Source organism: Apodemus sylvaticus, chromosome X, assembly GCF_947179515.1.
Source record: "Apodemus sylvaticus chromosome X, mApoSyl1.1, whole genome shotgun sequence".
Lineage (NCBI taxonomy): Eukaryota > Metazoa > Chordata > Mammalia > Rodentia > Muridae > Apodemus > Apodemus sylvaticus.
This window is the reverse complement of record NC_067495.1, coordinates 31,351,411-31,377,753: the sequence shown is the minus strand read 5'-3', so window position 1 is coordinate 31,377,753 and position 26,343 is coordinate 31,351,411. Positions and strand designations below refer to the sequence as shown.

Below are 26,343 nucleotides of genomic sequence, written 5' to 3'. Positions count from 1 at the left end.
GAGTGGGAGTGAGAGTGGGAGTGGGAGAGAGACTACAGAGTCTGGGAAGCTGTCAGGAGCCATAAAGGGACAAGCTAAATACTAGCAGGTAATCATCCTGAAATGGCCTGCTTCAGATTATTATATAATCTGCAACAGGTAAGCCCTTATTAAGCAAGGCTGTAAAGGGCTCATTTTAGGAAAGATTCCTGCTATTAATATGCTTTTCTTGTTATTATTCTACATTTATAATAATCACTAAGTAGTAGCACACCCCTTTGGAGCAGATCTCTGCAGATCCTTGAAGATGTACTGTCTTAGAGTGATGTTATGTAGACAAATAGATGACTTACATTTTAATGATGATCCTATAAGAATTCCTAAAATTATATCTGTGATTATTAAGCTCTTTTATAGTGGGATTGCTATTAGGTCCTTTTCTGATAGTCAAAACTGCAATGAGAACCTCTGCCAGTCTCCCAACTGTCACTAGCTAATTGCTCTTAGATGGCAACCAGACTTTCTCCTACTCAGAGCACATTCCAAGAGGTTGTAAAACTATTAACCAAAGAACATAAAAAGGGAACTAACAATTTATTTATTTATTAGGTGCTAGGACAGAAGATAAAATATTGACTGTGTTTATCTGTACAAAACTTCACTAATAACTTAGTTATGGTTTTTAAACCTTCAGTGAACCTGTGGCGCTGAGACAGGTGATGGATGTTTAGCTAGATAATTACTCCGAATGGATATGCATGTAAACATTCTCTGTTGTAAACTTCTACTTCAATTTATGATTTGATTTTTTGTGTGAACTTGTGATGAACTTTGTAACGTGATCATGTGTTCTGAACGATGTTTAATGGCTGAGGACAAAGGGTCAGAACTGAGGAACTGAGGTAAGAGGAACTGAATTGAGAACTGAGCTGAAAGAGGAACTTAACTGAGAAGTTTTTAGTCAGAATACCTTTTAGACAGACCTGAACTCAAGAAGAACTTAGAAGTATAGGCAGAGCTTTCAGAGAAAGGCATTGAGAGTAAGAGCATCTTTGGGACTTCAGAGCAGGAGGAGAGAACAAGATTAGAAGGAGAATGCAAAGTAAAATAACTTACAAACTATAGGTAACATAAAAAAATCTAAGAGAGCAGTGTGCAGAATGCAGAGGGAAAGAGGAAAAAGGAAGACTGCTGCAGAGAGCAGAAGGAGCAGGCAGGCTTCTCCTTACCATGGGACAGATCAGGTCCCATGTTAAGGACAAGGCAGGTTTAGTCTTATTAAAAGGAACAAAGTTTAATGCACTTAGCATTAAAAGGGTGGAAGCCTTTCCTTAGTTCTCTATGCAATAAAGATTGGAGCTCATTTTCCATCCAGAATGAGTGAGTTCTTTCTGCACTGGTGCTTGGTCTTTTGCTCCATATGCATATTTAAGTATGGATGTGTGTGTAAGTATGTAATTGTGAGAATGTATAGATGTGTGTATGTAAGAATATAATTGTGAGAATTTATGGATTTGTATGGAAATGTATAAATGAGAACTCTGCATGCATGAAGCTGTGTATGAACTTATATGAGATTATGCATATTTGCATATGTAAAAGTTTTTCTTTCTGCTAGTGTTATTCTCCTCCTGGTTCAATAGAAGTTGATTGCTCCAAACTTCCCCCTAGCTGGACAAGCAAGAGGCATCTGGACAGTAGGGAAAAGGCTCTAACAACTAATCCTCTACTTAATCTTCTGCTGTTTTAAGATGAGGTGCTAAGTGCCTGAGACTACAGTCTCTGGCCTCAGAGGAACACAGAAGGTAGGTCACCTATAGTAGCATAGTAACTTAGACTTAGATAAGTAAAGCTTTTTATTATACAGCAACCCTAAATATCTCGTAAGACATAGTCTTACCTCTGAATCTCATAAAACAGAGTCTTACTCTGGAATCTCGCAAGACAAAGTCTTACCCCAGAATTTTGTAAGATCAAGTCTTACCTCCACCCCCACTCCCCTCCCCACCACCCCTGCTGACGCTCTTCCCCCTCCTGCTGTCTTAAGAAGAGTAAGTGAGGTAACCCAGACTCAAAAGATCAATCATGGTATGCACTCACTAATAAGTGGATATTAACCTAGAAAATTGGAATACCCAAAACATAATCCACACATCAAATGAGGTACAAGAAGAAAGGAAGAGTGGCCCCTTGTTCTGGAAAGACTCAATGAAGCAGTATTTGGCAAAACCAGAACGGGGAATTGGGAAGGGGTGGGTGGGAGGACAGGGGGAGAGAAGGGGGCTTACGGGACTTTCGGGGAGTGGGGGGCTAGAAAAGGGGAAATCATTTAAAATGTAAATAAAAATATATCAAATTAAAAAAAAAAAAGAAGCAGAGGCAAAAAAAAAAGAAAGAAAGAAAGAAAGAAAGAAGAGCCAGGGCTAGCCTCTGGCAGGCAGCGTTGCCCCTGGGCTGGAAAGTTCAAGGGTCAGGGCTGGGTATGCTAGTAGGGACTGAGGGGTGCTGGGAGAACCTGGAGGCCAGGTCTGGTTTTGTATGTAAAATATGCACCTCAGTCACTTGTCCCCAGGTCTAAAACCAAACAGTAAGGAGCACTGAAATATAAAACTATAATGACCTTGGCATGAGAATATTTGAGATTTATCTTTATAAAGATGGAATATAGGGGATGGTAATTAGAACTCATAGCCTCACACAAGATAAGCACACACTGTACCAGCTGAGTACCTTGGGCCTGGGATTTATCAATCCATATATTCCTGGAATCTGTTCTTAGCTACTGGATGATTGGACCAGAAAAAGTTCTTACAACCTAGTGTTGCTTGGTTATAGTGACCAGAATGGGCATGAGTGATAAGCAGCGTGCAGGAAATTTGACAACTGTGGGACAGCTCAGAAAGGAAGTTCATCTGTGTGTGGGGACAAAGATTAGATTTGACTAAGGCTTGTTAACTGAGGTGATAAAATCACTTATTTTTTGAAGAATATAAAAGTTTTATTAAAGATTGCAAATAAAAAGCACTGAATGCTCATCCAGAAAGTTGGATGGATGGATGGATGGATGGATGGATGGATGGATGGATGGATGAGTGAATTAATTATTTGCTGGTATAATAATTTGATGTCAAGTGTCTTATAGATCCCACCCCCTTGTTGGGATGAATCACAAATACTGTATTTTCTGAGTATGAAAAGTGTGTCCTTGTCAATTGCCCTATGTCAATTGTTATTTGGAACCTGCAGAGCCAAGCTAACAGGATCTGTTAATGTCACTTTAAAAGAAAGGCAAACTACCATGGGGAAGGTGACCTTCTACAAGTAGACCCCAAAGCCAACTGGTTGAGTAAGGAATGTGGCTTTTTGCATAAGAGCAGGCAGCTGGAACTGGGCCAGAAACACTAGCAGAAAAGCAGAAGGACCTGGATGAAGCTGGGAAGGAAGCAGGCAGTGAGAACTACGCGGAGAGATAGAATGGGGGACAAGTCGGGTTAAGTTAGAGACTAGCTGAGAGACAATCTCATCAAAAAAGGCCAACAGCCATAAACTATACAGATGTCTCCATGTCTTAATTATTAAACCTGAAGCAGGATCATGAAAACCCCACAATTCATTCATTCATTCATTCTCTCTCTCTCTCTCTCTCTCTCTCTCTCTCTCTCTCTCTCACACACACACACACACACACACAAAGGTTGACTAAATATTCTATTCCTGAACTGAAACCCAAACAGACCACAGTGTTTCATATTTCATGTCTTTTCCTATTTGATATGTAGTTAATAAACTAAAAGATGGGACCAGGCATAGTAGTATATACCTTTAATCCCACTACTCAGGAGGCAGAGGCAGATATACCTCTGTGAGTTCTAAGCCAGCTTGGTCTACATAATGAGTTCTTGAACATCGAGGGCTGCATAGTAATACTGTGTCACAATAAATAACAAACATTAATGGAAACATTACCCTTTATTATGGAAAATAATAATCACTGGGCATTGTCAAGTAATATTTAGTTAGGGGCACTTGGGGCTTGATGAACATAGTCTTTCATTGTGTGATAGTAGCTCATGCATTTGGGGACATTTAGGGACTTGGGTCTAGATCCTTAAGTTCCAATATTCTTCACCTCTGTCATTGTTCTTAGTAGAATACCCCTAGCCCACATTTCCAGATGTTTCCCCACTACAGGGGATTGGCAGTATCAGTCTAAGTTGGAAAGCATTGCATTTCTTCTCATGGGAAATAGGGATTTTTTTTGTTTGAGGGGAAGTCAGTTGACAATTTTGTACATTGTCTACACTGTAAGAATTATAACAGTGATACGTTTACCTTTTCTGCGTCAACATAATTTATAACAAAAAATGGAATTATATCTGAGAATCCTAGTACTTTAAAGGAGGAAGGGTCTAACTTGCAAACTTTTTACTGACCAAGAACTTTCAGGCTCTGCTGTCCCCTAGAAGGCATGGTATGTGCCCCGATACACCCATGCCTGTAAGTAGAAACTTTTAGTCCATGATGTCTGATTATCTAGGCTTTCTTTGCCCCTTGTCATCACAGAAAATTAAGAAATGTTACTTCATCTCCCTCAGGCGCAGGTTCCTCATCTAGATACTGGGGTAAAAATACTACCCAATTCATAAGGCTGGTGCTGGAATTCAAAATAATAGACATTAAGTGTTTTTCAGTGTCTGGATGTGATGGCTAATTAATGAATGTAGTATTATTATGATTAATAATGATGATGATGGTGATAGTAATAAGTTGCCATATTATTAATAATCACATCATTAAAAAAACCTTGGATACCACTTGTATTTTGTAAGACCTTTGCTCTTGGTCCAATAATGGTGTCACAAATGGCTCTTTTGGCAAAATAGCATTACTTTTGGACAGACGTGGCAGGCTTAATTGGTCCTTATTATAACAAAAATAAATTACTAAGAAATGCAACATAGAGTTCCAGAATACTAAGTTTATAAGAATGTCATTTGGGAGGCATTGAATTTCAGATCCCAAAGATGCATCTGATCCAACCCTTTTATTTGAGATAAATCATTTTGTTAAAATACTTATTTTGTGATGGAGTAGAAAAGTCTCAATAACGTGAATAATCAGAATATTTATGTAGAGTTGGGAATCTATCTTTTGTGGAACATTGCCAGACAACACTGACTTATTGGCCATGTCGGAGTAATTGTTTGTTTTTTTTTGTTTTTGTTTTTTGTTTTTTTTTTTGAAGCAAGAAACCTACGCCTTCTTACTGATGCTATACTATCTTCTTTCTACAGAACGTAGTGAAGCTGATGCGAGGTCTTCTCCAGTGTATGATGAGGCAGGTAGGTGAAATGTGACAAACTTGGACCTACAGAACATTAAAGTATACATTTGGGTCATTTTCATTGGGATAGCATGCATGTTACATTTGGAACTTCCTCAAGAAGAAAACCAGAAATATTTTGCTTATTTTCTCGTTTTAAAATTATCCTCAATATTTTTTTTTTTTTTTTGGTTTTTCGAGACAGGGTTTCTCTGTGTAGCCCTGGCTGTCCTGGAACTCACTCTGTAGACCAGGCTGGCCTCGAACTCAGAAATCAGCCTGCCTCTGCCTCCCAAGTGCTGGGATTAAAGGCGTGCGCCACCACTGCCCGGCTAATATTTTTTATGCTATAGAACCATAGTCTCATAGGACTATTTCTTTCAAAGACCCTCTTTCAAAGATGTATGTGGATAAAAGAGAACGTGTCTTTTTTTAAATTAAGAAAAACAATATTAAAACCACTCAGAAAGCCATGCACTACTTCTCTTTATTCTGTGTGATTTACTTCAGATTGAGATCTTGAACTTTTAAAGCATATCATTATTGGGAATGAGTTAGTGAGTGATGGCACCCATTACCAAGCTTTAAGTTCAGTGCTAAGACCCACATGCTCAACAGAGAGAAACAGTCTCCACAAGTTGTTCTCTAGTTTCACATGTACACCCACACAATGCATGTGTAGACACAAAAAGATAAATAAATGTAAATCACTTTTTTAAAATTGACATTATATTATCATTTGCTGATATCTTCAGTGTAGGGTAAATGAAACAGTTCATTGCAGGACTATACATAGAACCTTATACTAGACTCTTGCACTGGTTGAGAGATACGTGTGACGCCATGCCAGCCTTAGTTGGAATATCCAAAGACATTGCGATCTTTTCTTTAGCATGTTAAGAAAAGAGAAGTTGAAATTTAAACAGGTTCTTTTTCTCCTCTTCCTGTGTCCTTGACAACCTACCATGTACTCCTGCTGGGAGTCTGTAGACAAGGATCCCTTTTGAGCTCGCCTATGTAGAGCTTTCTAAAAACTCTGTGAGCTGAGATAATTCCATTAAATAAGTAGGAAGAATCTGCATCATGGCACCTGTGTGTAGTGGGCATTAGCAGCTTCTTCCCTTCCTCCTGGCTCCCAGAAATCACAGGTAAGAAGTCTAGTAGATCCAGCCATTATCCCCAGATATGACTTGTGCCAGCTGGGAACCCGTGGATCGTGTGGACCCAGGTTTTTTTCTTCTTCAGGTGGACAAAGTGGAGAAGTTCAAGCACACTCAGAGTACGAAGGACAGTCTACATGCCAAGTACAACACTGCCACATGCAGCACTGTAGTGGGTGATGACCAGTGGGGCCACCTCCAGGTGGATGCCACCTCTCTCTTCCTCCTGTTCCTGGCGCAGATGACTGCTTCAGGTGAGCCAGGGCCATTTGAGTGACAAATGAGAAAGTGAAGGGGGACATGTGCATTGTAATATGATAACAAAATACCAAGACTGAGAAATTTAAACAGCATGGAAGTTTCTTTCCTTATAACTATAGAGGCTGAAAATTCCAAGATCTCAAATTCAGCTGTCTGTGAGAGCTGCCTCCTCTGAAGATGTAGAAAGCCCTGTCTTTGCATGGCAGATGAATTGAGAACTGAATGCTTTGTGAAGCCTCCTTCATAAGGGTCATAAGACATCGATCAGGGAGGACCATCAGGGCCAAAACTCATATAGGCTCCCCCCCTTTCACATTAGCAACACTGAACTTCAGAGAGACACATTCAGAACACACCAATATTAGGTTACTACAAATATAGAATTAGTAGTAGGTTATGTAGAGGAAAAGCATGCTTCCCTCTGTGCATCTGTGTCTGTGATATGGCAGAAAATGCAGGGGACCAGTCTGAGACCTGCAGGCAGAAATTGGCCTCTACCTGGACATATGTACAGTTTTTGCTTTGACAGTGCCACTGATACTTCTGAGCTAAAAACCTTTGCTTTGTTAGTATCTTCTCTGCATAACATACCCTGTTCCAGAGGCGCATGCCTTATCTCTGAGTCTTGGCTTAGACACGCCTGCAAGAGTGGGGCTACACCCCTTCCTGTCTTTCCTTTTACTTCCCTTCTTTCTGAGATTAGATATCAACCATAGGACTTACTTGAGAGTTAACTGTTGATGGCCAATAAGAAAAGTAAAGATGTGATTTAAAAAATTTGTTAGCAAAATAATTGTTTTATATGTAACTATTGTATCACTTCATAACCTCATTGCTTTTATTAGGTTTGCGTATTATTTTCACCCTCGACGAAGTGGCCTTTATACAGAATCTTGTCTTCTACATAGAAGCTGCATATAAAGTTGCTGTAAGTTTCCATGCTGAAGACTGGTAATTTTGGCATCAACCCCATTTTTGTTTTTGTTTTTGTTTTTTTTTTTTTTGAGATCATACTATAATTACATCATTTCCTACATGCCTTTTCTCCTTCAAACCTTCCCATATACTATCTATCTATCTTTCTTTCTTTCATTCTTTCTTTCTCTCTTTCTTTCTTTCTTTCTTTCTTTCCTTCAAATTCATGGCCTTTTTTCTTTAATTGTTCACACACACGCTCACACACACACACTAATATATATATATATATATATATATATATATATACATACATATACATATATATATATATACATACATATATATACATACATACATACATATATATATATTCATATCCTACCCAATCTGTATAATGTTATTTGTATGTATATTTTCAGGACTGACCATTTCATATTGGATAACCAATTGGTGTGTTCTTCGCTGCGGAAGACTATTTCTTCCACTGTCAGTATTCCTTAGTTGTCTGTAGTTTTTTGTGGTCGAGGCTTCCTGAGCCTTTCCCCTTCCATGTTAGCATGCCTACTGGTGTCTATTGGTGCCTTATTTGCTCAGGTCATGTTTAGGTAGCCATATTGGTTCTTGTTGTATTTTCCCTTTCAGTTGTGTATGTACCATCTTTGAAACAATATGTGATACTGGGGTTTTTTAATAAAAGGATGGATCACCAAAATTTAGGTTTACATATATTGAGTCTTCTGTGTGACAGTATTCTAAATTAATTCATGTGAATGGATCTTTAATTCTATGTGTGTTCAGTGTGTCGCTTTTGACCTTGGCCTCAGATCCTTGCTAAACATTTTTTTTTTTACATAAGAGGTAATGCTAAAAATAGTTTTTGAAATTATTTTAAAAATGTCCAAAGGCATTGGTCAACTAGAGGGGTAGCCCTTGTGATTTTAAGAAAAGTAAAATATTTTGTTCACTGTAAACTAAGTTGGTTACAAATTAGTTCCATTTGTAAATAAGCCTTCGGAGTGTTTTTGCTTGTTTTATTCCACTTGAATATTTTTTCTAAACTTCTGTACAGAGACTACCTAAGCTGAAATTGAGCAAGAACAGAGTGTGAGTATGTAAAGCTACAAAGCTGAGAGCCTTTCAGAAGCCACATTCGTGTTTCATTGTATGTGTGCTAACATAAACTGCCTTCCCATAGTATTTCTCAACTTCTCCTCCACATCTGATAGCTGCCCTTTTCTCCCCCAGGATTATGGAATGTGGGAACGTGGAGATAAGACCAATCAGGGCATTCCAGAACTGAATGCAAGCTCAGTGGGAATGGCCAAGGTGACAGTCCTGTTTGCTTCTCTCCTCTGTGTGTTTACTATGTGTTTGCCTGGTTCTCTTCTTTAGGAATTTGGATTTATTAGGGTTAGTACTTCTTTTTTCAAAAGTCAGCAGCAAATATATGAAATTGTAATAGCACCTGTATCCCAGCCAAGTGAAATTATAGGTCAAGAAAAATAGGTTTCCAAATCTGCATGTGACAGAAAAATAAGTGTGTTCTGCCCTTACTATTTGATATATCACTCATGGGTCCAAGCTCTTGCTATTAAGCTGATGGACAGTCTCCTTTCTGGGTCATAATTGAATATTAAAGAATATGAGCATTTTGTAGGCAAGGTGCATTATCTTCAAGTCTACAAGGTCAAATAAGTAACAGAAGTCAGTGAAGCTAGCCAGATAGAATGCTAGCGGGGCAAAAGGGAGATACTGAGAACCCTGGGAACTTTCCCTGAAAGTATTTCAACTTAAAATCATTTAGAAAAATGATCTTCTAGCCAGCATTGTAATATGTGACTCTAATCACAGCTCCCGGAGTACTGAAACAGGATGGTGACTTGAACCCAGGATTCTGGGGCCAACCTGAACAGTACAGTGAGTCCCTGTTCCAAAAATGAAGGGGAAAGATGAGACAAGGCAGGAAAGTGCTGGAGACAAGAATGGAAACAGAGGGAAAAAGGAAGGAGAGGGACAGGAGAAGATTCTTAAAGACAAACACAGTATACCCATGGGCACATTCAGCCTGTAAGCCACTGGTGCGAACCTCTTGCTATAGACATTTAGTGTACCTCCTCCTACTTCCTTCTCAACACAGGCATGAACTACTTAGACAGCATGAGGGCTCCAGAGCACAGTTTTAAAAGGAACAGTGAATATGTTCTGTCATAACAAACTGTCAGAAAATGTACTTTTTATCAAATCCAAACTAACGTTCTCAATTTACCATGCAGTAAGTTAGCCGCTAAAATAGGTGGAAAAAAAGCCAGTTCTGAACTAACTTTAGTGCCCTACACATATTGTTATATAGACTTGTTAATATTCCTTCTGTTGGTAGAATATTAATTTCATATGAGGATATGCTTTCCTTCTTATTCACAGAATGAGTAGTGTCATACTGGAAAGACCTGAGCTACTGAAAATGAAGAGAGGCCATGACAATAGGCCATGCTAGATTTTAAAGACATTCGTCATTGCCATTAGGAGAAATGTGTATGTTAGATTGCTAAATGAAAACGAGTGCCACATTGGCATGCATGTGTGTTTATTAAAAAGAAAATAATTCTTACCAATTTTTGTAGGCAGCACTTGAGGCGATTGATGAACTAGATCTTTTTGGAGCCCATGGAGGACGCAAATCGGTGATCCATGTCCTGCCTGATGAAGTCGAGCACTGCCAGGTAAGCAGTCAGCTCAGAAAGTAAGGAAGCTGAATCCTGGCCGGGGAAAGGGTTGGGCTCCCCTGCCGTTACTGCTTTGATTTCTTGGGCTCCCCTGCCGTTACTACTTTGATTTCTTTGTGATTCAGCTTCCCCATTCATAGAGCGGACATTTACACAGGCACCTTCTCTCCTGCCTTACAGAGTAACTGTAAGGATCAAAGGACATGAACCTGGGCAACTTGTACAACTACTTTGTAGCCAGAAAGTACTATGTAGACATAAGCCATAATGATTCTGTGTGTGGAGCTAACAGCCAAAGAAAGCATCTTGGTTTTGCTAATAGCAAAATCTGTCATCTTTTGTTGTTGTTGTTGTTGTTGTTGTTGTTACTACATAAGTGGATTTCTCACAGATTCATTTCCTGGGAGCTCTCTCATTGGGAGCACTGCTCCTAAATGGAGTGGCTCACTAGTGGTATTTCCCATGAGGTGAGGAGGCATGGTGTACAGAGTGAGTGGGAAAGATGACATGAGACTGAGAGAGATGGCAAATTCATAGAGCTTCTTTGAAATACAGATAGATCACAGAGAAGAAGAATTGGGACAGTGTAGGAGATACCAATAAGCAGAGTCCTTATCTGGTGGCATATGCTGAAACTTAGTGTGGACATACTATACACTGCGAGTACAGTGAGTCAGATACATAGCTGGTAAATAACAAATCGTGTGTGATGGTGCATCCTAGGAGGGACAGGCAGGAGGTTCAAGCTTATCTTCAGCTACATAGAGAATTACTAAATTCAAGGCTAGCTTAAGCTACATGAGACCCTATCTCCGAACTAAACCCAATACATTTATAAATAGCTTCAAGTAGGAATTTGTGTTTCTAGGCTGAGAAACCCTGATAAGGAGTGATTATAGCCATATACTTAATAGTTACACTTGGTTCAATGAAGAATGGCATATACTATAGTATCAGAGTGTATGTTGTCTCTCATTGACTAAAATGTACATACAGCCTATGTGTGTAGTAGGCTATGTGTTTGTAAGTGTATTCTATGATATTTATACAACAATGAAGTCACCTCATATTTTATTTGTCAGATTATACCATTCATTATTAAGGGATTCATGATTATAGTTAAAGAACTGAGGCAAGAATTGATTAACTCTAAAAAAGTTTTATTCTGAAGCTGAAGGGTTCTAGCTCATTCCATTTCTCCCACTAAGTATAGTCCTTAATGAGGTATCAGGTGTTTTCTTAGATTTACATGAATAAAGGAATACTGATATGTGTCTTAATAGATATATAGTCTAGTGGGAAAGGAGAAGCTGGGCTAGAATCCTAGCTTAATCATATCCTGACTATATGACCTTGGACATGAATCCTGTAACTCAGAGTCCTTTTGTATTAATTTGGCATAATATCTTATCTCTGTCTTCATATGGAAGATTTAATGAGTTGGTGTTTGCAGGAGTCTAGCCTATGTTTATACATATACTGGATCTCAAAATTAGCTCCTTTACTTTCCCCAATGTTTCCTTATAATTTTAACCTCCTTCTAATTTTATAGTTCTTGATCTAACTGTTGTTGAGGCCATTATCTTAGTACCTTTGATAACCTGATGAAGATTCTGGGAATAAACTAATTCTCAGTATTCTGCCTGACTACTCATGAAATCTGAATTTTACTCCTCCTTAAAGCACTAACTTACATAATTCATCTGGGCCCATTCCTCTGTCCTGATCCTATATGAGTGTCCCTGTCTGGTTTCTGTCTTCATTGCCAAAACACCTTGACTGCTGACACAAAGAGCCCTGAGTTCCTCCCGATCGGTGGACATGGAAAGAAGGGAGATGAGCAGTTCTTAATGAGACCATATCATGCTCTCTTCAACTCCCCTCCTCTCTTAAGGAAGAGCGAGCATTGGCTGGGTAGCTAGGTAAGGAACGGTGGCCAGCACATGTCATGTTGTTTAGACTAAATAGGAAAACCCATCTGAATGTTTTCTTGAGGGAGAGGTAATAAATGATCCCTAGAAACTGTATCTAAGTAGTCATGTTTCTCTAGCTTAAACCACCTCTTTGTTTTCTATACAGTCAATTCTTTTCTCCATGTTGCCAAGAGCATCCACATCTAAAGAAATCGATGCTGGACTTCTTTCTATTATTTCTTTCCCAGCCTTTGCAGTAGAAGATGTGAACCTTGTGAATGTGACTAAAAATGAAATTATTTCCAAGCTTCAGGTAAACATTGGCCATGGTTTTTTTAAATATTTATTTTTATGTATATGAGTACACTGTAGCTGTACAGATGGTTGTGAGCCTTCCTGTGGTTCATGGGAATTGAATTTAGGACCTCTGTTCGCTCCGGTCAGCCCCGCTCCCTCCAGTTAACCTTGCTCAAATCAGTCCCTGCTTGCTCTGGCACAAAGATTTATTTATTATTATAAATAAGTACACTGTAGCTGTCTTTAGATGCACCAGAAGAGGGTGTCAGATCTCATTACGGATGGTTGTGAGCCACCATGTGGTTGCTGGGATTTGAACTCAGGACCTTCGGAAGAGCAGTCAACCGCTCTTAACCACTGAGCCATCTCTCCAGCCCAGCAGTGGCCATGTTAATGCCCTCTGTTCAGCATTAAATGCCACATTCAGGTAATGATATGAGCAGGTCATTCTAGAATGACTCATAGAATATGTCCAAAGTAGAGTCTAAAGGCAAATAAAAAACAAAAACAAACAAAACAAGTCTGAGTGATTAAGTAACTTGATTTTCTTCTAAAATAGCAGAATTTGCAACCAAGCAGCTTCCTTTGAACTGCTTTGAGTCCTTATCTTTGCTGTATCTCTAAGACTGGGCAATACTTGGATAATTAACCCTTTAGAGGTTATAGGAAGACTCTTTGAGAAACTCCTGAAAGGGTAGACCCTACCAGAACAAAATGACATCAAGTGCTTGCTGTGCAAGCAGGAGGACCTGAGGTCAGATTCCCAGCACTCATTTAAAAATCCAGACACAGCAGGACACATCCATAATTCCAGCAGTTGGGAGGGAGAAATGGGTGGATCCCTAAAGTTTGCTGGCCAGCCTGACTATCGGAATTGGTCAATTCCAGGTCAGTTAGAGACCCTATGTCAAAAAAAAATAAGGTGGACAAGGATTGAGGAAAATGGCTGAACATCAACCACTAGCTTGCATACACACATGGATATACATGCATAGACTTGAATACATAGACATAGACATATACACACAAAAGAATAATACAGAAATCCCTGTTCTGATTAATGGGTAAAGAAAATATGATGTGCATGCACACACACCCCCACACACACACACTGGAGTTTTATTAATCTATAAGAAAAATAAGTATGTCATTTGCAGGAACATCGATAGAGCTGAAGATCATCATGTTAGAAAAAACATGTCAGAAACCAGCAAAGGGAGAGAGGAATAAGTTAACAAGGAGAAGAAAGATGAGTATTGCATGTTTTTTGATAACATGGAATACACACACACACCACATAAAAGGAGAAAGGTTGACTTTGAAGAAAAGAAACCAATGGATGGAAGAGGGATGATAGATAGAAATAATAGGTAAATAAGAGCAAAGAATTATGACAATGCCATAAAACATAAAATATTTTGAAATATTTTATTATGAAATATAATGAAACATTTTTGTATGCTAATAAAATTTTGAATGGTGAAAATCTATTACTACATTCAGTGAAATATAGTAACATCACTAAGCTGAAATAATATTACATTCTCAGAAAGTAGAAATCTATAAAATTATCCAAGAATTTAATTTTCCTAAGTCAAAGCTTACATGCTGATTGTCCCACATATATTCTATAAGAAATGCCTTTGTCCCTTGGAAATCAAGCAATTGAAGAGTCTCCAATCATATTCTCAAAAGAAAGCAACTGGGAGAGTCAGGCTGTGTAGAGAAAACGGAATGATTTAGGTAGCTACAGTTGAAAGGGCAGTTGTAATATGCTTAAAGGACATTGCATCTGCATCGAGTCCCCTGGGATGATTCCCAGAACCACACAGAACTTGGACAGACCCCCAGGACAAGTAATAGCCAAGCCTGCCAGGGCAGCACTACGCCCAGGGGAAACAGAAATAGGCTTCCAAAATTGCCATCCAGGGATTAGGACAGCAGAGAAGACACCATTGCACCCAGCCTTCTTTCTTGGCAATAAGGAAGCTGGAGAGGAACCTGGCATATGCAGCCAGTGAACCAGCTACCACTTAATGAGTGCAGGAAGCCCTTCTTCCACACCTCCTCATAACCCCTTCCCCCTCCTCCAAGCCTTGTCAGACCTCTAAAATAGACCCTCTTCAATATGCACAGCTCATGCGCAGTGAGTCTGCAGAGTATCCTTTTAGCTTCCCAGGTATACACGCAGGAGTGAGCCATTCCAAATGGCCTCTTCATTCAGTGGCTTCTTCACCTAATGAGGATATCTTCACATCTATATCTGATATTATAAAGCATATGGAAAGAATGGCCGGTCATTAAATTCTTGATAATCATACTTGTAGCCCCTCCCCCAATGCTGATGGAATGCTTCTTTATTGTCTTCTGAGTGCTAGCAAGTCTGAATTTGCTTTGCTTGGTATTTTAAAAAGAGCTCTTTATATTAAAGCAAAGAACACTGGTCTATATTTCCTTCTTGAAAGACTCATGGGAAAGAGGTAGAATGACTGACTTGAGTTGAAATAAAAAGGCAAAGAAAATTCTTTTGATTTCATCAGCTCTACTATTTTTCTTCACCTTACCAGGGGCGTTATGGATGCTGTCGCTTCCTTCGGGATGGTTATAAAACCCCAAGAGAGGTTGTATTTAAATATTGTTTCTTATGTTCCTTACCTGCTCTATATCTACTTGCCACAGTGTCATTCTCCCTCTACTGATTATAATTATATGTTGAATGTTGGAAAGGAAAGTATTAATTTTAGAGTCAGAAAGCCTAAAATTATATAGAAAAGAATGATCATCAGGTCAAGCAGTAATGTAAAATCAGCTGGTAAATCAAGGACGAGTAAGCATAGTGTACATGTTATTTTTTAAAGAATATTTGTAGCTGTCTCCTTGGGTTTTATTGCCCAGTGACTAATATAATGATATAAATGAAACAGCTGGATCATCTGCCAAGCTTTGTGATAGGCAAACTGCTATTTCTTAGAGAGGGAACTTTAATGTAATAAACCACGGAGGAATCCTATGTGTATTTCTGATTTAGTTTCTAAAATTTTTCTCAAGCTAGCATTTCCCCATGATAATAAACTCCTAATAATAACAGCCTGTAACCTGTATTGACTAAGACAGGCAAGGGAAACCCAGTAAGGCACAGTGGTATTGTGTATGAAATCTAGCATTCTTTTCTAAAAGTTTTGATGTGTTTGGTTCTAGGACCCACACCGATTGCATTATGACCCTGCTGAACTTAAGCTCTTTGAAAACATTGAATGTGAATGGCCTGTGTTCTGGACTTATTTAATCATAGATGGCATCTTCAATGGTGATGCTGTTCAGGTGAGAAAATGCTCAGCATTTTAGTCATAAGCCTTTTCATCCCGCTGGTAGGCTGATCACTAGTAGCATAGAGCCATTCAAGAATTCATTTCCTTGTTTCAGTTACCTGTTGTTATTTTCAAACCTTTCCAAAGCCTAGTGAATTAAAGCAACAGCTGTTTTATTGATTTGTTTATAATCTGTTATTTGGGCAGAGCCACTAAGGACAGATGGCCCCTGCTTCTCCCCTTGTCACCTGGGATAGTTCATAGGGCTAAAGGACGCCCTATTAATAAGAGCCCCACTCACATGGCTAGCGGATGAAATCTGGCTGCCTGCTAAGGCCACATGCTCAGCTGAACTGTAGTGGTAACTTGGTTCTTCTCTTTGTGCCTCACTTGGGCTTCTCACAGCAGTAGAATCTCTGGGTTATTAGACTTGATACTGTAATCTTTATGTGAAAAGAGTGACTCAGGCTGACAGTAATGTTAGGAGAAGGGAGACACCACTGCCTTCATTTATGACTTTGTTTCTTCTATAAAAACATAAAAAAGTTAATGAGACTGTTTCTATGTTGGAACATGGAGCTCAGGGTAACCTAAATCTGTGTTCTTGGATCATGGACACTTAAAATGGTGTTTTGCACTTCCTGCAAAGGGTTTGCATTCCTGCATAAACATCATGACCAAGAAGCAAGTTGTGGAGGAAAGGGTTTATTCAGCTTACAATTCCACACTGCTGTTCATCACCAAAGGAAGTCAGGACTGGAACTCAAGCAGGTCAGGAAGCAGGAGCTGATGCAGAGGCCATGGAGGGATGTTTCTTACCGGCTTGCTTCCCCTGGCTTGCTCATCCTGCTTTCTTATAGAACCCAAGAGCACCAGCCCAAAGGTGGAACCACCCACAAGGGGCCCTCCCCACTTGATCACTAATTGAGAAAATGCCCCACAGCTGAATCTCATGGAGGCACTTCCCCAACTGAAGCTCCTTTCTCAGTGATAACCCCAGCTTGTGTCAAGTTGACACACAAAACCAACCAGTACAAATGGTTATAGAATAAAGACTCTTATTTCCTTAAAAAATATAATGTATAGTAATTTTAATCTCCTTAGCTTCCCCCATCCCCTTGATCATTGCTAAGTCTGGTTTTCAGTGAAATTCCAAGTCATTCATTCATGGAGCTTCCAACACTAAGAGTAAAAGACAAGAAAGCCCAAGGTAAACTCTAACATAAGAACAAATGATGAAAGGACCTTAACCTTTTAAGCTTACTGTCTATGTTCCTGAGCACTGGGCTTTCAAAAGCCAAAATGCACAAAACTGACCTCTCCTCCAGACCGGGGATGTGATCAGAATGATCTCCGAGAAGCCAGACTTAGCTCCTGGTAACAGTGGCACTACTGAGTGATAGTGGAGACTAGCAGATACAGCCTATCTGAAGAAAGTAAGTCATCAGGGTTTTACCCTTGCAAAAGTGTACTGGGACCCTAGCTTCTTACCTAGCTCACACCCTGGTGTTTTCTTTCTTTTTTTGGCTGACATGAAATAGTTTGCTTCTGCTATAGGATACATAACATAATACCTACTAGAGGATCAAAAGAGATGAGGCCAAAACCAACCAGGAGCTGAAACCCTCTGAAATAGTGAGGCAAAAGGAATTCTTCCTCCTCTTAACTTATCTCAGATACTTTGTCCCAGCAATAGAAAGGTGATTACAGAGCAGCACATAATCTAACTTTGTCTTTCGATGAAATCCCTACGGCTCGGGTATAGATAATGTAAAGAACAGAGTAACACCAGAACATAGAGGACAGTTAAGTGGTTGATATACTAAACAAGATGTTATCTGAGAGTATCACTAACAGCAGCAAAGTACCTGACTGATCTGAAAGGAATGAAAGGAATAGCTATCTCAGATGGACGGGAACTAATGTCCCTGTCCAGTTCCCCTGACCCCCACTCTTGAATATGTGATAGCCATTTAACTGACCAGGTGAAGGAGAGACTTTGCCAGTTCTATAATAGACTTAAGAAAACTTGGCAGCCGATGCTTTTGCATTCTTGGGGGAAAGACACACAATGTTTATTGGTTAGGAAATATTTTCTGGGGTTGGTACTGTGGTTTGGTGGTAGTGGCTGCCTATAATGCAAGGTCCAGTAGTGTACACACACACACACACACACACACACAGGGGAGCAAGAAAGATTGATTCGTTACAATAATTGAATGTGAGACACAAAGAAAATGCATGTACTATGCTCCATCTACAGCAGTTGTAAGGATGCAGCACTCATTATAATGACAGCTTTTGAAGCAAACATTCCCATTACACTGAAAAGGCAGTGATAAAAACCAACATTAGGAAAGCGGAAAGAAGTAGGACAGAAAATGTCACCAGCCACCAGCTATTTAAGCATGGCTTTTTGGAGAGCTCAGTCAATTATACTTCCAGATCTCATTTTCTGATCATTTTAAATTTATGGATGGCAAAGTATGACCACAGTTATAACATTTTAAAATGTCAACAAGGAAGGGAAACTGCTCATAGAGGCTTTTAGGTCAGATCCAGCTCAAGTCATCCAAGTTCTGTGTCCTAAGTGTGGGGTATCTTCAACAATAGAGGCTTGCCTCAACTTCGAGAGGAAAGCAAGAGCTCCATCAATAAACAGTCTATGTTTCATTGGGAGCTGCTTGGACTCTGGCTAATCATTTGAAAGGAGGTTTCTCATCTCTGGTACTGGGGTTTTCATTAGTCTATAGTTCTTCTGGGGAGCACTGTCAGCTCAAGTAGCTTAACACACACGCGCGCGCACGCACGCGAAGTAAAGTATTTGCTTTGCATGCAAACCCAGGACTTGGGTTTGATCCCTTATAGTGCCAAAAAAATCTAAATATGACAAGAAGAGAGAGCATAACTGGGGAGCATTATAAAACAAGATATATTAATGAATTAGCAAAAGATATTTTATCTTTTCATTTGAGCATGATTTTTTGTTTTGGCTGCTTAGTTACCCTTACCTTACTCAAAACTAGTATTAAAAGATTTTCCACTGTCTTTATAAATATAGTTTTTCCACTGTCTATACATATATAAACATACATATACTCACACATATACATACATACACTCATTATTCAGCGTAATTTAGAGAGAGGGAGGGAAAAAGGGAGGGAGAGGGAGAAAGAGGGGGGAGAGAGAGCAAGCAAACAAGGGGGGAAGGCAGTGGTGTCTTCCTTCTCCTAACATTTCTGTCAGCCAGAGTCACTCTTCTTCTACAGCAAGCATTGGTAGACCAGGGGCCTATTTTGCTACTGTTTTCTAAGCTGTACTGCCATTGCATTATTAACTGCCAGACCTCTGTCACACTAAAGATGCTGGGGCTGTTTTTCAGGTCCAAGAATACAGAGAAGCCCTGGAGGGAATATTAATCAGAGGCAAAGATGGGATCCACTTGGTGCCAGAACTCTATGCCATCCCACCAGACAAGGTAACCAGGTGGCACCAAGCCCTTGTGGGGCTCATCTAGACTGAGTGAGTTAGGGCTTGGCCTTTTTGGTATTCTCTACCCACATTTTAGGCCACATGACCTCTTTTTCTGTTTAGAAATCAGAAATGGTTTCTAAAAGCTAGCTTTCCTGTTTGTCATAAGGAATTATAGCTTTGAGGAACATATGGAACATATTCGACCATGGGTGTCCTAGGGAGGCAACAGTTTTGGAGCATATCTGTCCCTGATATGTGTTTGAATCAGGCCCCCACACACATGATCAAAGGAAATGAAAGCCCCTGGAACCTATCCAATCTAGGATTCCACCTAGAGACAAGACCCCAGGTTCTGGGCCTTCACACAAAGCCACACCACTTCCTAATGGGTAGTAAACATTACAGTTAGAAGTGTCTACACATTGGATGCCCTATTGGACCTTTGAAGGTAGTGATATAGTAGATTTTTCTTTTAATTTCATGTTGAACATACATTTTGATGAGCAATGACACATGTAATTTCACCCTCCAAATATGTGAAGCAGAAGGATCACTAATTTTTTTATCTTTTTAATTGAATATATTCTTCATTTACATTTCAAATGTTATACCCTTTTGCGGTTTTCCCCTCCCAGAAAACCCCCAACCCATCCTCCCTCCCCCTGCCTCCAAGAAGATGCCCTTCCACCCAACCCACCCCCACCTACCCTCTCCTCAATTTCCCCACGCTGGGGCATCTATCAAGCCTTCATAGGACCAAGGACCTCTCCTCCCACTGAAGCCCAACAATTGCGGCTGGAACCATGTGTACCCCTTGGTTGATGGCTTAGTCCCTGGGAGCCATCCACCCCAGGGATCTAGTTGGCCAACATCATAGTTCTTTCCATGGGGCTATAAACCCCTTCAGCTCTTCCAATCCTCTCTCCAACTCCTCCATTGGGGACCCTGTGCTCAGTCCAATGGTTGGCTGCTAGCATCTGCCTCTGTATCTGTAAGGCTTTGGCTTAGCCGCTCAGGAGACAGCCATAACAGGCTTCTTTCTACAAGCACTTCTTGTCATCTACAATAGTGTCAGGGTTTGGTGACTGTTTATAGAATAAATCCCCAGGTAGGACAGTCTCTGGATGGCCTTTCCTTTAGTCTTTGCCCAACACTTTGTCTCCATAATTGCTCTTATGAGTATTTTGTTCCCTTTCTCAGAAAAACCAAAGCACCCACACTTTGGTCATCCTTCTTCTTGAGCTTCATGTGGTCTGTGAGTTGTATCTTCTTTATTCTAAGCTTTTGGGCTAATATCCACTTATCAGCGAGTGCATATCATGTGTGTTCTTTTGTGATTGGGTTATCTCACTCAGGATGACACTTTCTAGTTCCATCCATTTCCCTAAGAATTTCATGAATTCATTGTTTTTAATAGCTGAGTGTAAATATACCATATTTTCTATATCCATTCCTCTGTTGAAGGACATCTGGATTCTTTCCAACGTCTGGCTATTATAAATAAGGCCGCTATAAATATAGGGGAACATGTGCCCATATTACATGTTGGAGCATCTTCTGGGTATATGCCCAGGAGTGGTATGTAGCTGTGTCCTCAGATAGTACTATGTCTAATTTTCTGAGGAACTGCCAAACTGATTTCCAGAGTGGTTGTACCAGAGGGCACAGAGAATTTTATTGAGTATTTTTACATCAATGTTCATAAGGGAAATTGGTCTGAAGTTCTCTTTCCTTGTTTGGTCTTTGTTTGGTTTAAGTATAAGCGTTATTGTGGCTTCATAGAATGAATTGGGTAGTGTTCTTTGTGTTTATATTTTGTGGAATAGTTTGAAGAGTATTGCTATTAGGTCTTTGAAGATCTGATGGAATTCCCCCACTAAACCCACTAGATCCTGGGCTATTTATTTATTTATTTATTTATTTATTTATTTATTTTGGTTGGGAGACTGTTAATGACTGCTTCTATTTCCTCATGGTTTATGGGACTATTTAGCTGGTTTATCTGATCCTGTTTTAACATTGGCACCTAATATGTATCTAGAAAATTGTCCATTTCATCCAGATTTTCCAATTTTGTCCAGTATAAGCTTTTGTAGTAGGATATGACGATTTTTTTTTTAATTTTCACAGTTTCTGTCATGTCTTCCTTTTCATTTCTGATTTTTATTAATTTGGGTAGTGCCTCTGTGCCCTCTGGTTAGTCTGGCTAATGGTTTTTCTATCTTGTTGATTTTCTTAAAGAACAAGCTCCTGGTTTGTTGATTCTTTGTATAGTTCTTTTTGTTTCTATTTGGTTGATTTGGGCCCTGTGTTTGATTATTTCCTGCTGTCTACTCCTCTTGGGTGTATTTGCTTCTTTTTGTTCTAGAACTTTCAGGTGTGTTGTCAAGCTGCTAGTGTATGCTCTCTCCAGTTTCTTTTTGGAGGCACTCAAAAAGGCACAGAGCTGTGAGTTTTCCTCTTAGCACTGCTTTCATGTGTCCCATAAGTTTTGGTATGATGTGTCTTCATTTTCATTAAATTCTAAAAAGTCTTTAATTTCTTTATTTCTTCCTTGACCAAGCTATCATTGAGTAGAACATTGTTCAAAGTCCATGTGTATGTGTGTTTCCGCTGTTTTTGTTTGAACTTAAGACTACTCTTACTCCATAATGATCTGATAGGGTTCATGGAGTTAATTCAGTCTACTTGTATTTGTTGAGGTGTGTTTTGTGAACAATTATACGGTCAGTTTTGGAGAAGGTACCATGAGGTGCTGAGAAGAAGGTATATTCTTTTGCTTTAGGATGAAATGTTCTATAAATATCTGTTAGATCCATTTGATCCATAACTTCTGTTTGTTTCACTGTGTCTCTGTTTAGTTTCTGTTTCCATGATCTGTCCATTGCTGAGAGTAGGGTGTTGAAGTCTCCCCCTATTATTGCAATGTGTGCTTTGAGCTTTAGTAGCAAGGAGGCATAGAAGCTTACATTGTTGGGACTGAAAGAAATAAAGGCTCAAAAGCTTAGGTTGAGAAGTTAAAGCTCCCAGGAAATTCCACTTTTTAAAGGATGTGGGCTGGGAGTGGTAACGATTATATACATACATACATACATACATACATACATACATACATACATACATATATTGATGCCTCATTGCACAGTGCCACCTTCTGGTAGTTTGTTTGTTTGGTTTGTTCTTTTTTTTTTTTTTTTTTTTTTTTTTTATGAGAACAGCCATCTGTAAGCATGAGCTGTGGAGCTTCCTGCTGCCCTGAGCTCTGGGTATAGAGCAGACACACCTAGCTTGCAGCGCCTGGGGTCCCAGTTGTGCTATGGAAGGAACACTGGCCTAAGACCAGGCCGAGATTTGAAATCCCCTTCTGGTGCTTACAGCCATGGGGCACTGAGAGAGGAACATTTTGCCTCTGAGTCCATCATTCTATATTGAACAGAATTGGTCTGGAGGCTGAGGACTATTTTCAATGTGTTCCTCAAGTGTAAGATATTGCTGGTCTTTGTATCCTCTGACATTCTGACCTTGAACATTTCATTTTTTTGCCAGGTGGATGAAGAGTATAAGAATCCACACACAGTAGACCGAATTCCGCTGGGGAAGCTGCCCCATCTTTGGGGACAGTCCTTGTACATCCTCAGCTCACTGCTAGCAGAGGTAGGCTTTCTGATCAGAGGTAGACCCATCTGATTAGAGGTACAGGAAACCAGGAAGAGCAACTTCATTATCTTCAAGGTTACCTGGGCTGTATTGGGCACCAGGCTTTTCTCAGGCCCTGCATAGCTGCATTTACAGTATGCCAGTTCAGATCGGCTACATGCAATACGCCCTGCCTTCCTCTCGTCAGAATCTCTGGTATGTAGTTAGAATCTGCTCGAGTTGTTGCTCAGCAGACATGGGAAACATCTCAGCCAAGATTAGCACAGCTGATCCTGGAAGAGATAGGCATTAGGAGGTTAGTAGATGGACTAGAAGTTCTCCCAGCCCAAGACATAGGAAGCAGAGTGGCTCTTCAGATCTCTCCATAGAGAGAGACAGCAAGTAGTCCTTAAGACACCAAAGCCACACCAACACACCTCCTGACCCTCTTGCTCTCAGGCTTCTGTTGAAAAAGCTTTAAAATGAATCTCCCAGTGTTAGGTGAGAAACTTCAGCTGGAATTTTGGTGTGGGAAAGGAAGGAGCCTAAAGAAGAAAGGGACTGCCCTCCAGAGGCTGGCCAGCCTGTGTGCTTTGCCACCTCTAAAACTGGGGAAGGGAACAGTGCATCCGAATATTACTGGGTTACTGGTGTGGGAGAGACTGATGAGAGCTAGCACAGCGACCACTACACCCAGGTATGTTTAATCTTCCAGTTTCATGGTCATATCTTCATATATCTTTTTGAAAGTCAGTCCTATACCCAGCTAGCTCAGGGACTTTTTGGCAGGTCTCTTAATCTCTCTGAACCTCAATTGCTTCACCTGTAATGTGACAAAACTAGGCTTAATTGTCTAATGCATTTCAGCTCTGATTTCAGTAAATGTGAGGTGGGAAATAAGTAACTCCACTCCTCTGAGACCCCCCTCTCCAATATAAAAAAAAAAAGCCTTCCTTTGGGCCCAGCAGTAGCCCCCACTCCAGATCACCTTCATTCTCTTGGGAAGCTTGGATCAATTCTAGAAAGTGAAAGAAGATGCAATTTTAAAGAGCACACTTAACAAGATGGGGAATGTTTTCTATTTCACAGCAGTCAGTCCTGGACCAGAGTCTCTCGGCCTCTTTCTAGAAGCACTTTCACCTCAGCATCCTCACATGCAGAATAGCGATGGACATAGGAGACTCCAGTGTGACATGCAGGGACTTGGCTAGCACTAGTAATAGCTTTCTTTTCACTCACAGAATGTGGGGGTACATTTGAGTAACCCTCAGAGCTAAGCACCAAACAACGTAATACATTTCTCAGTAGCATTCTGCGTAGCGTATTGTGTTATAGAGAGAGATTCAACAAATGAGAATAAAAGGCTTTTGAGTATTTGAGCCCCCAAATATGCCACTTTCAAGTGTAGGAGCAAGGTGAAGTCTTCGTTAAAGCAGTGTTTCCTAGTGTTAATGCTCCTCTCTTCGTAGGGATTCCTTGCCACTGGTGAAATTGATCCCTTAAATAGAAGATTTTCTACTTCAGTCAAACCTGATGTTGTAGTACAAGGTTTGTGAGCTTGTTTACTATATCCATCTGTAATGCATAAAATCAATGTTATTTTTTCATTCACATTGCTCCTTACTTAATGATTTTTTTTAAAGTGTATTTAGCCAGATTCTAGCAGTGCAAACTGGTAATCCTGGTACTTGGGTGTCTGAGGCAGGAAGCTCAGGAGTTCAAAGCCAGGCAGAGGAGGTAACTCAGTTGGTAAAGTGCTTAACTAGCATGCATGAGGCCCTGGGCTCAATTTTCAGCACTATATAAATTGGGCGTGTTGGCCTGCATCTGTAACTCCAGAATGAGAAAAGTAAGAGCAATGGAATCAGAAGTGCAAGGTCTCCTTTGATTTCAAAGAGAGCTTGAGGCCAGTCTAGCCTACATAGTAAGACATTGACACAGAGCAAAGGGTGGACAGGGTATGTCTGTTTGTGATCCATTATGCAATAAGGAAGTATCTATGTGAAACCTTGTATAACCCAGGCAGGCTCGCAAAGCAACAGGATTCCTTCCACCCACAAATTTACTTCCTACAAAGTAATAGTTTTCTGGACTCTAAACCTTGTTGTCATTGGTGCACACATAACTGTCACTCTGAAAAGTGGAGGCTGAGCCTGGTGAAAACAAAACCCAGTGAAGTTCTTTTATCCCATGGCGGTCTCAGTCCTTACCACCTGCTTCAACCACCCCTTCCTTCATCTTTAGCCAGCTCCTCTTCCAAAAACATAAGAAGCTCAATAGGACTGCCTCTCCCAGAATACCCCCACGGGCCATGTCTTAGGGCTGCTGGAACTTTTGTTCTTCTCCAAGAGATCCTGAAAACAATGGAGATAGCTACAGAGGAAGCTGTCAATCTAAGTCTGGCCCATAATATGCACTCAGAATCGCAATCCCTCCTGTTTCCTCTCCCAAGTCCCCCTGGCAGCTCTGGTTTTGAGTGCCTATATAACACATTGCCCCTAAAATAAGCCTTATACCTTTGTTTGTTTTGTGTATTGTTTTGGGTCCTTTAAACCAGTCTTACTTTGTAAATCTGGCTGGCCTTGAACTCACTATATAGCCAAAGCTGGGCTTGCATTCACAGAAGTCCTGCCTCAGTCTCCCAAGTGCTGAGATTATAGGCATGAACCTTGCCTGGCTTAAGCTGTATACTTCTTAAGACTAAGACTTGCATTCTGTGTATCGACATCTGTGTACCCACACGCTGCAAATAATGATTGACCAAATAGAAAGCATTCCTCTTTGAGCCACTGACCCATTTTAATGAGCACGGCCACAGTGCAATCAGAGGAGCTGCAAGTTGTATCAATAGTGTATGCAGAGCACACCTAACCACCACAACATTCTGATTAGGTAACATTTACAACATTGCTCATCTCCATGAAGCTTAGTTAGAGGTTAGCTTCTTCACGCAGGGACTTGAGTTGACAGACAGCTGGAAGTGGGAGCCTGTTGCTGATATCCTGGGCTGATCCAGCTTCATCCCTAACATACTTGAACGGCGCATTCTGCTTATTTGTCTCTTAAATCTACAATAGTTCTCTTTCAGCTGTGGGCCAGGACATAGTAATAGATCTCAACCAGTTTTTTTCTTAATCTATAGGTTTTATTTTTAATTATGAATATGCGTGTGTGCATGTGAGTATGAATGCACTTATGCAGTGCCAAGGAGAATAGAAGGTGTTTCAGTCTCTGGAGCCGACTGATGTGAGTGCTGGCAATCAACTGCTCAGCTCCCTCTTCATCTTTTTTCAGTGTAGTAGAACGAGAGGATTATACTACAAGCAGCATTACCGGAGGATCTGGCAT

General features: G+C 40.2%; 1 protein-coding gene across 5 annotated transcripts in view; it reads left to right on the top strand.

Annotated features, from left to right (window-relative positions):
* The window catches only part of Phka2 (phosphorylase kinase regulatory subunit alpha 2), a 79,608-nt gene that overhangs the window by 22,086 nt on the left and 31,179 nt on the right, over nt 1-26,343 (top strand). For 4 of the 5 annotated variants that reach the window (XM_052170599.1, XM_052170600.1, XM_052170602.1 and 1 more), the window contains 11 exons: nt 5,274-5,321; nt 6,548-6,716; nt 7,569-7,651; nt 8,887-8,967; nt 10,263-10,361; nt 12,444-12,590; nt 15,142-15,195; nt 15,773-15,895; nt 19,268-19,363; nt 22,906-23,013; nt 24,465-24,543. In XM_052170599.1, the coding sequence (XP_052026559.1) occupies nt 5,274-5,321; nt 6,548-6,716; nt 7,569-7,651; nt 8,887-8,967; nt 10,263-10,361; nt 12,444-12,590; nt 15,142-15,195; nt 15,773-15,895; nt 19,268-19,363; nt 22,906-23,013; nt 24,465-24,543 (1,087 nt within the window). The remainder of the gene's footprint in view (nt 1-5,273; nt 5,322-6,547; nt 6,717-7,568; nt 7,652-8,886; nt 8,968-10,262; nt 10,362-12,443; nt 12,591-15,141; nt 15,196-15,772; nt 15,896-19,267; nt 19,364-22,905; nt 23,014-24,464; nt 24,544-26,343) is intronic. The other variant, XM_052170601.1, reaches the window with a different exon arrangement.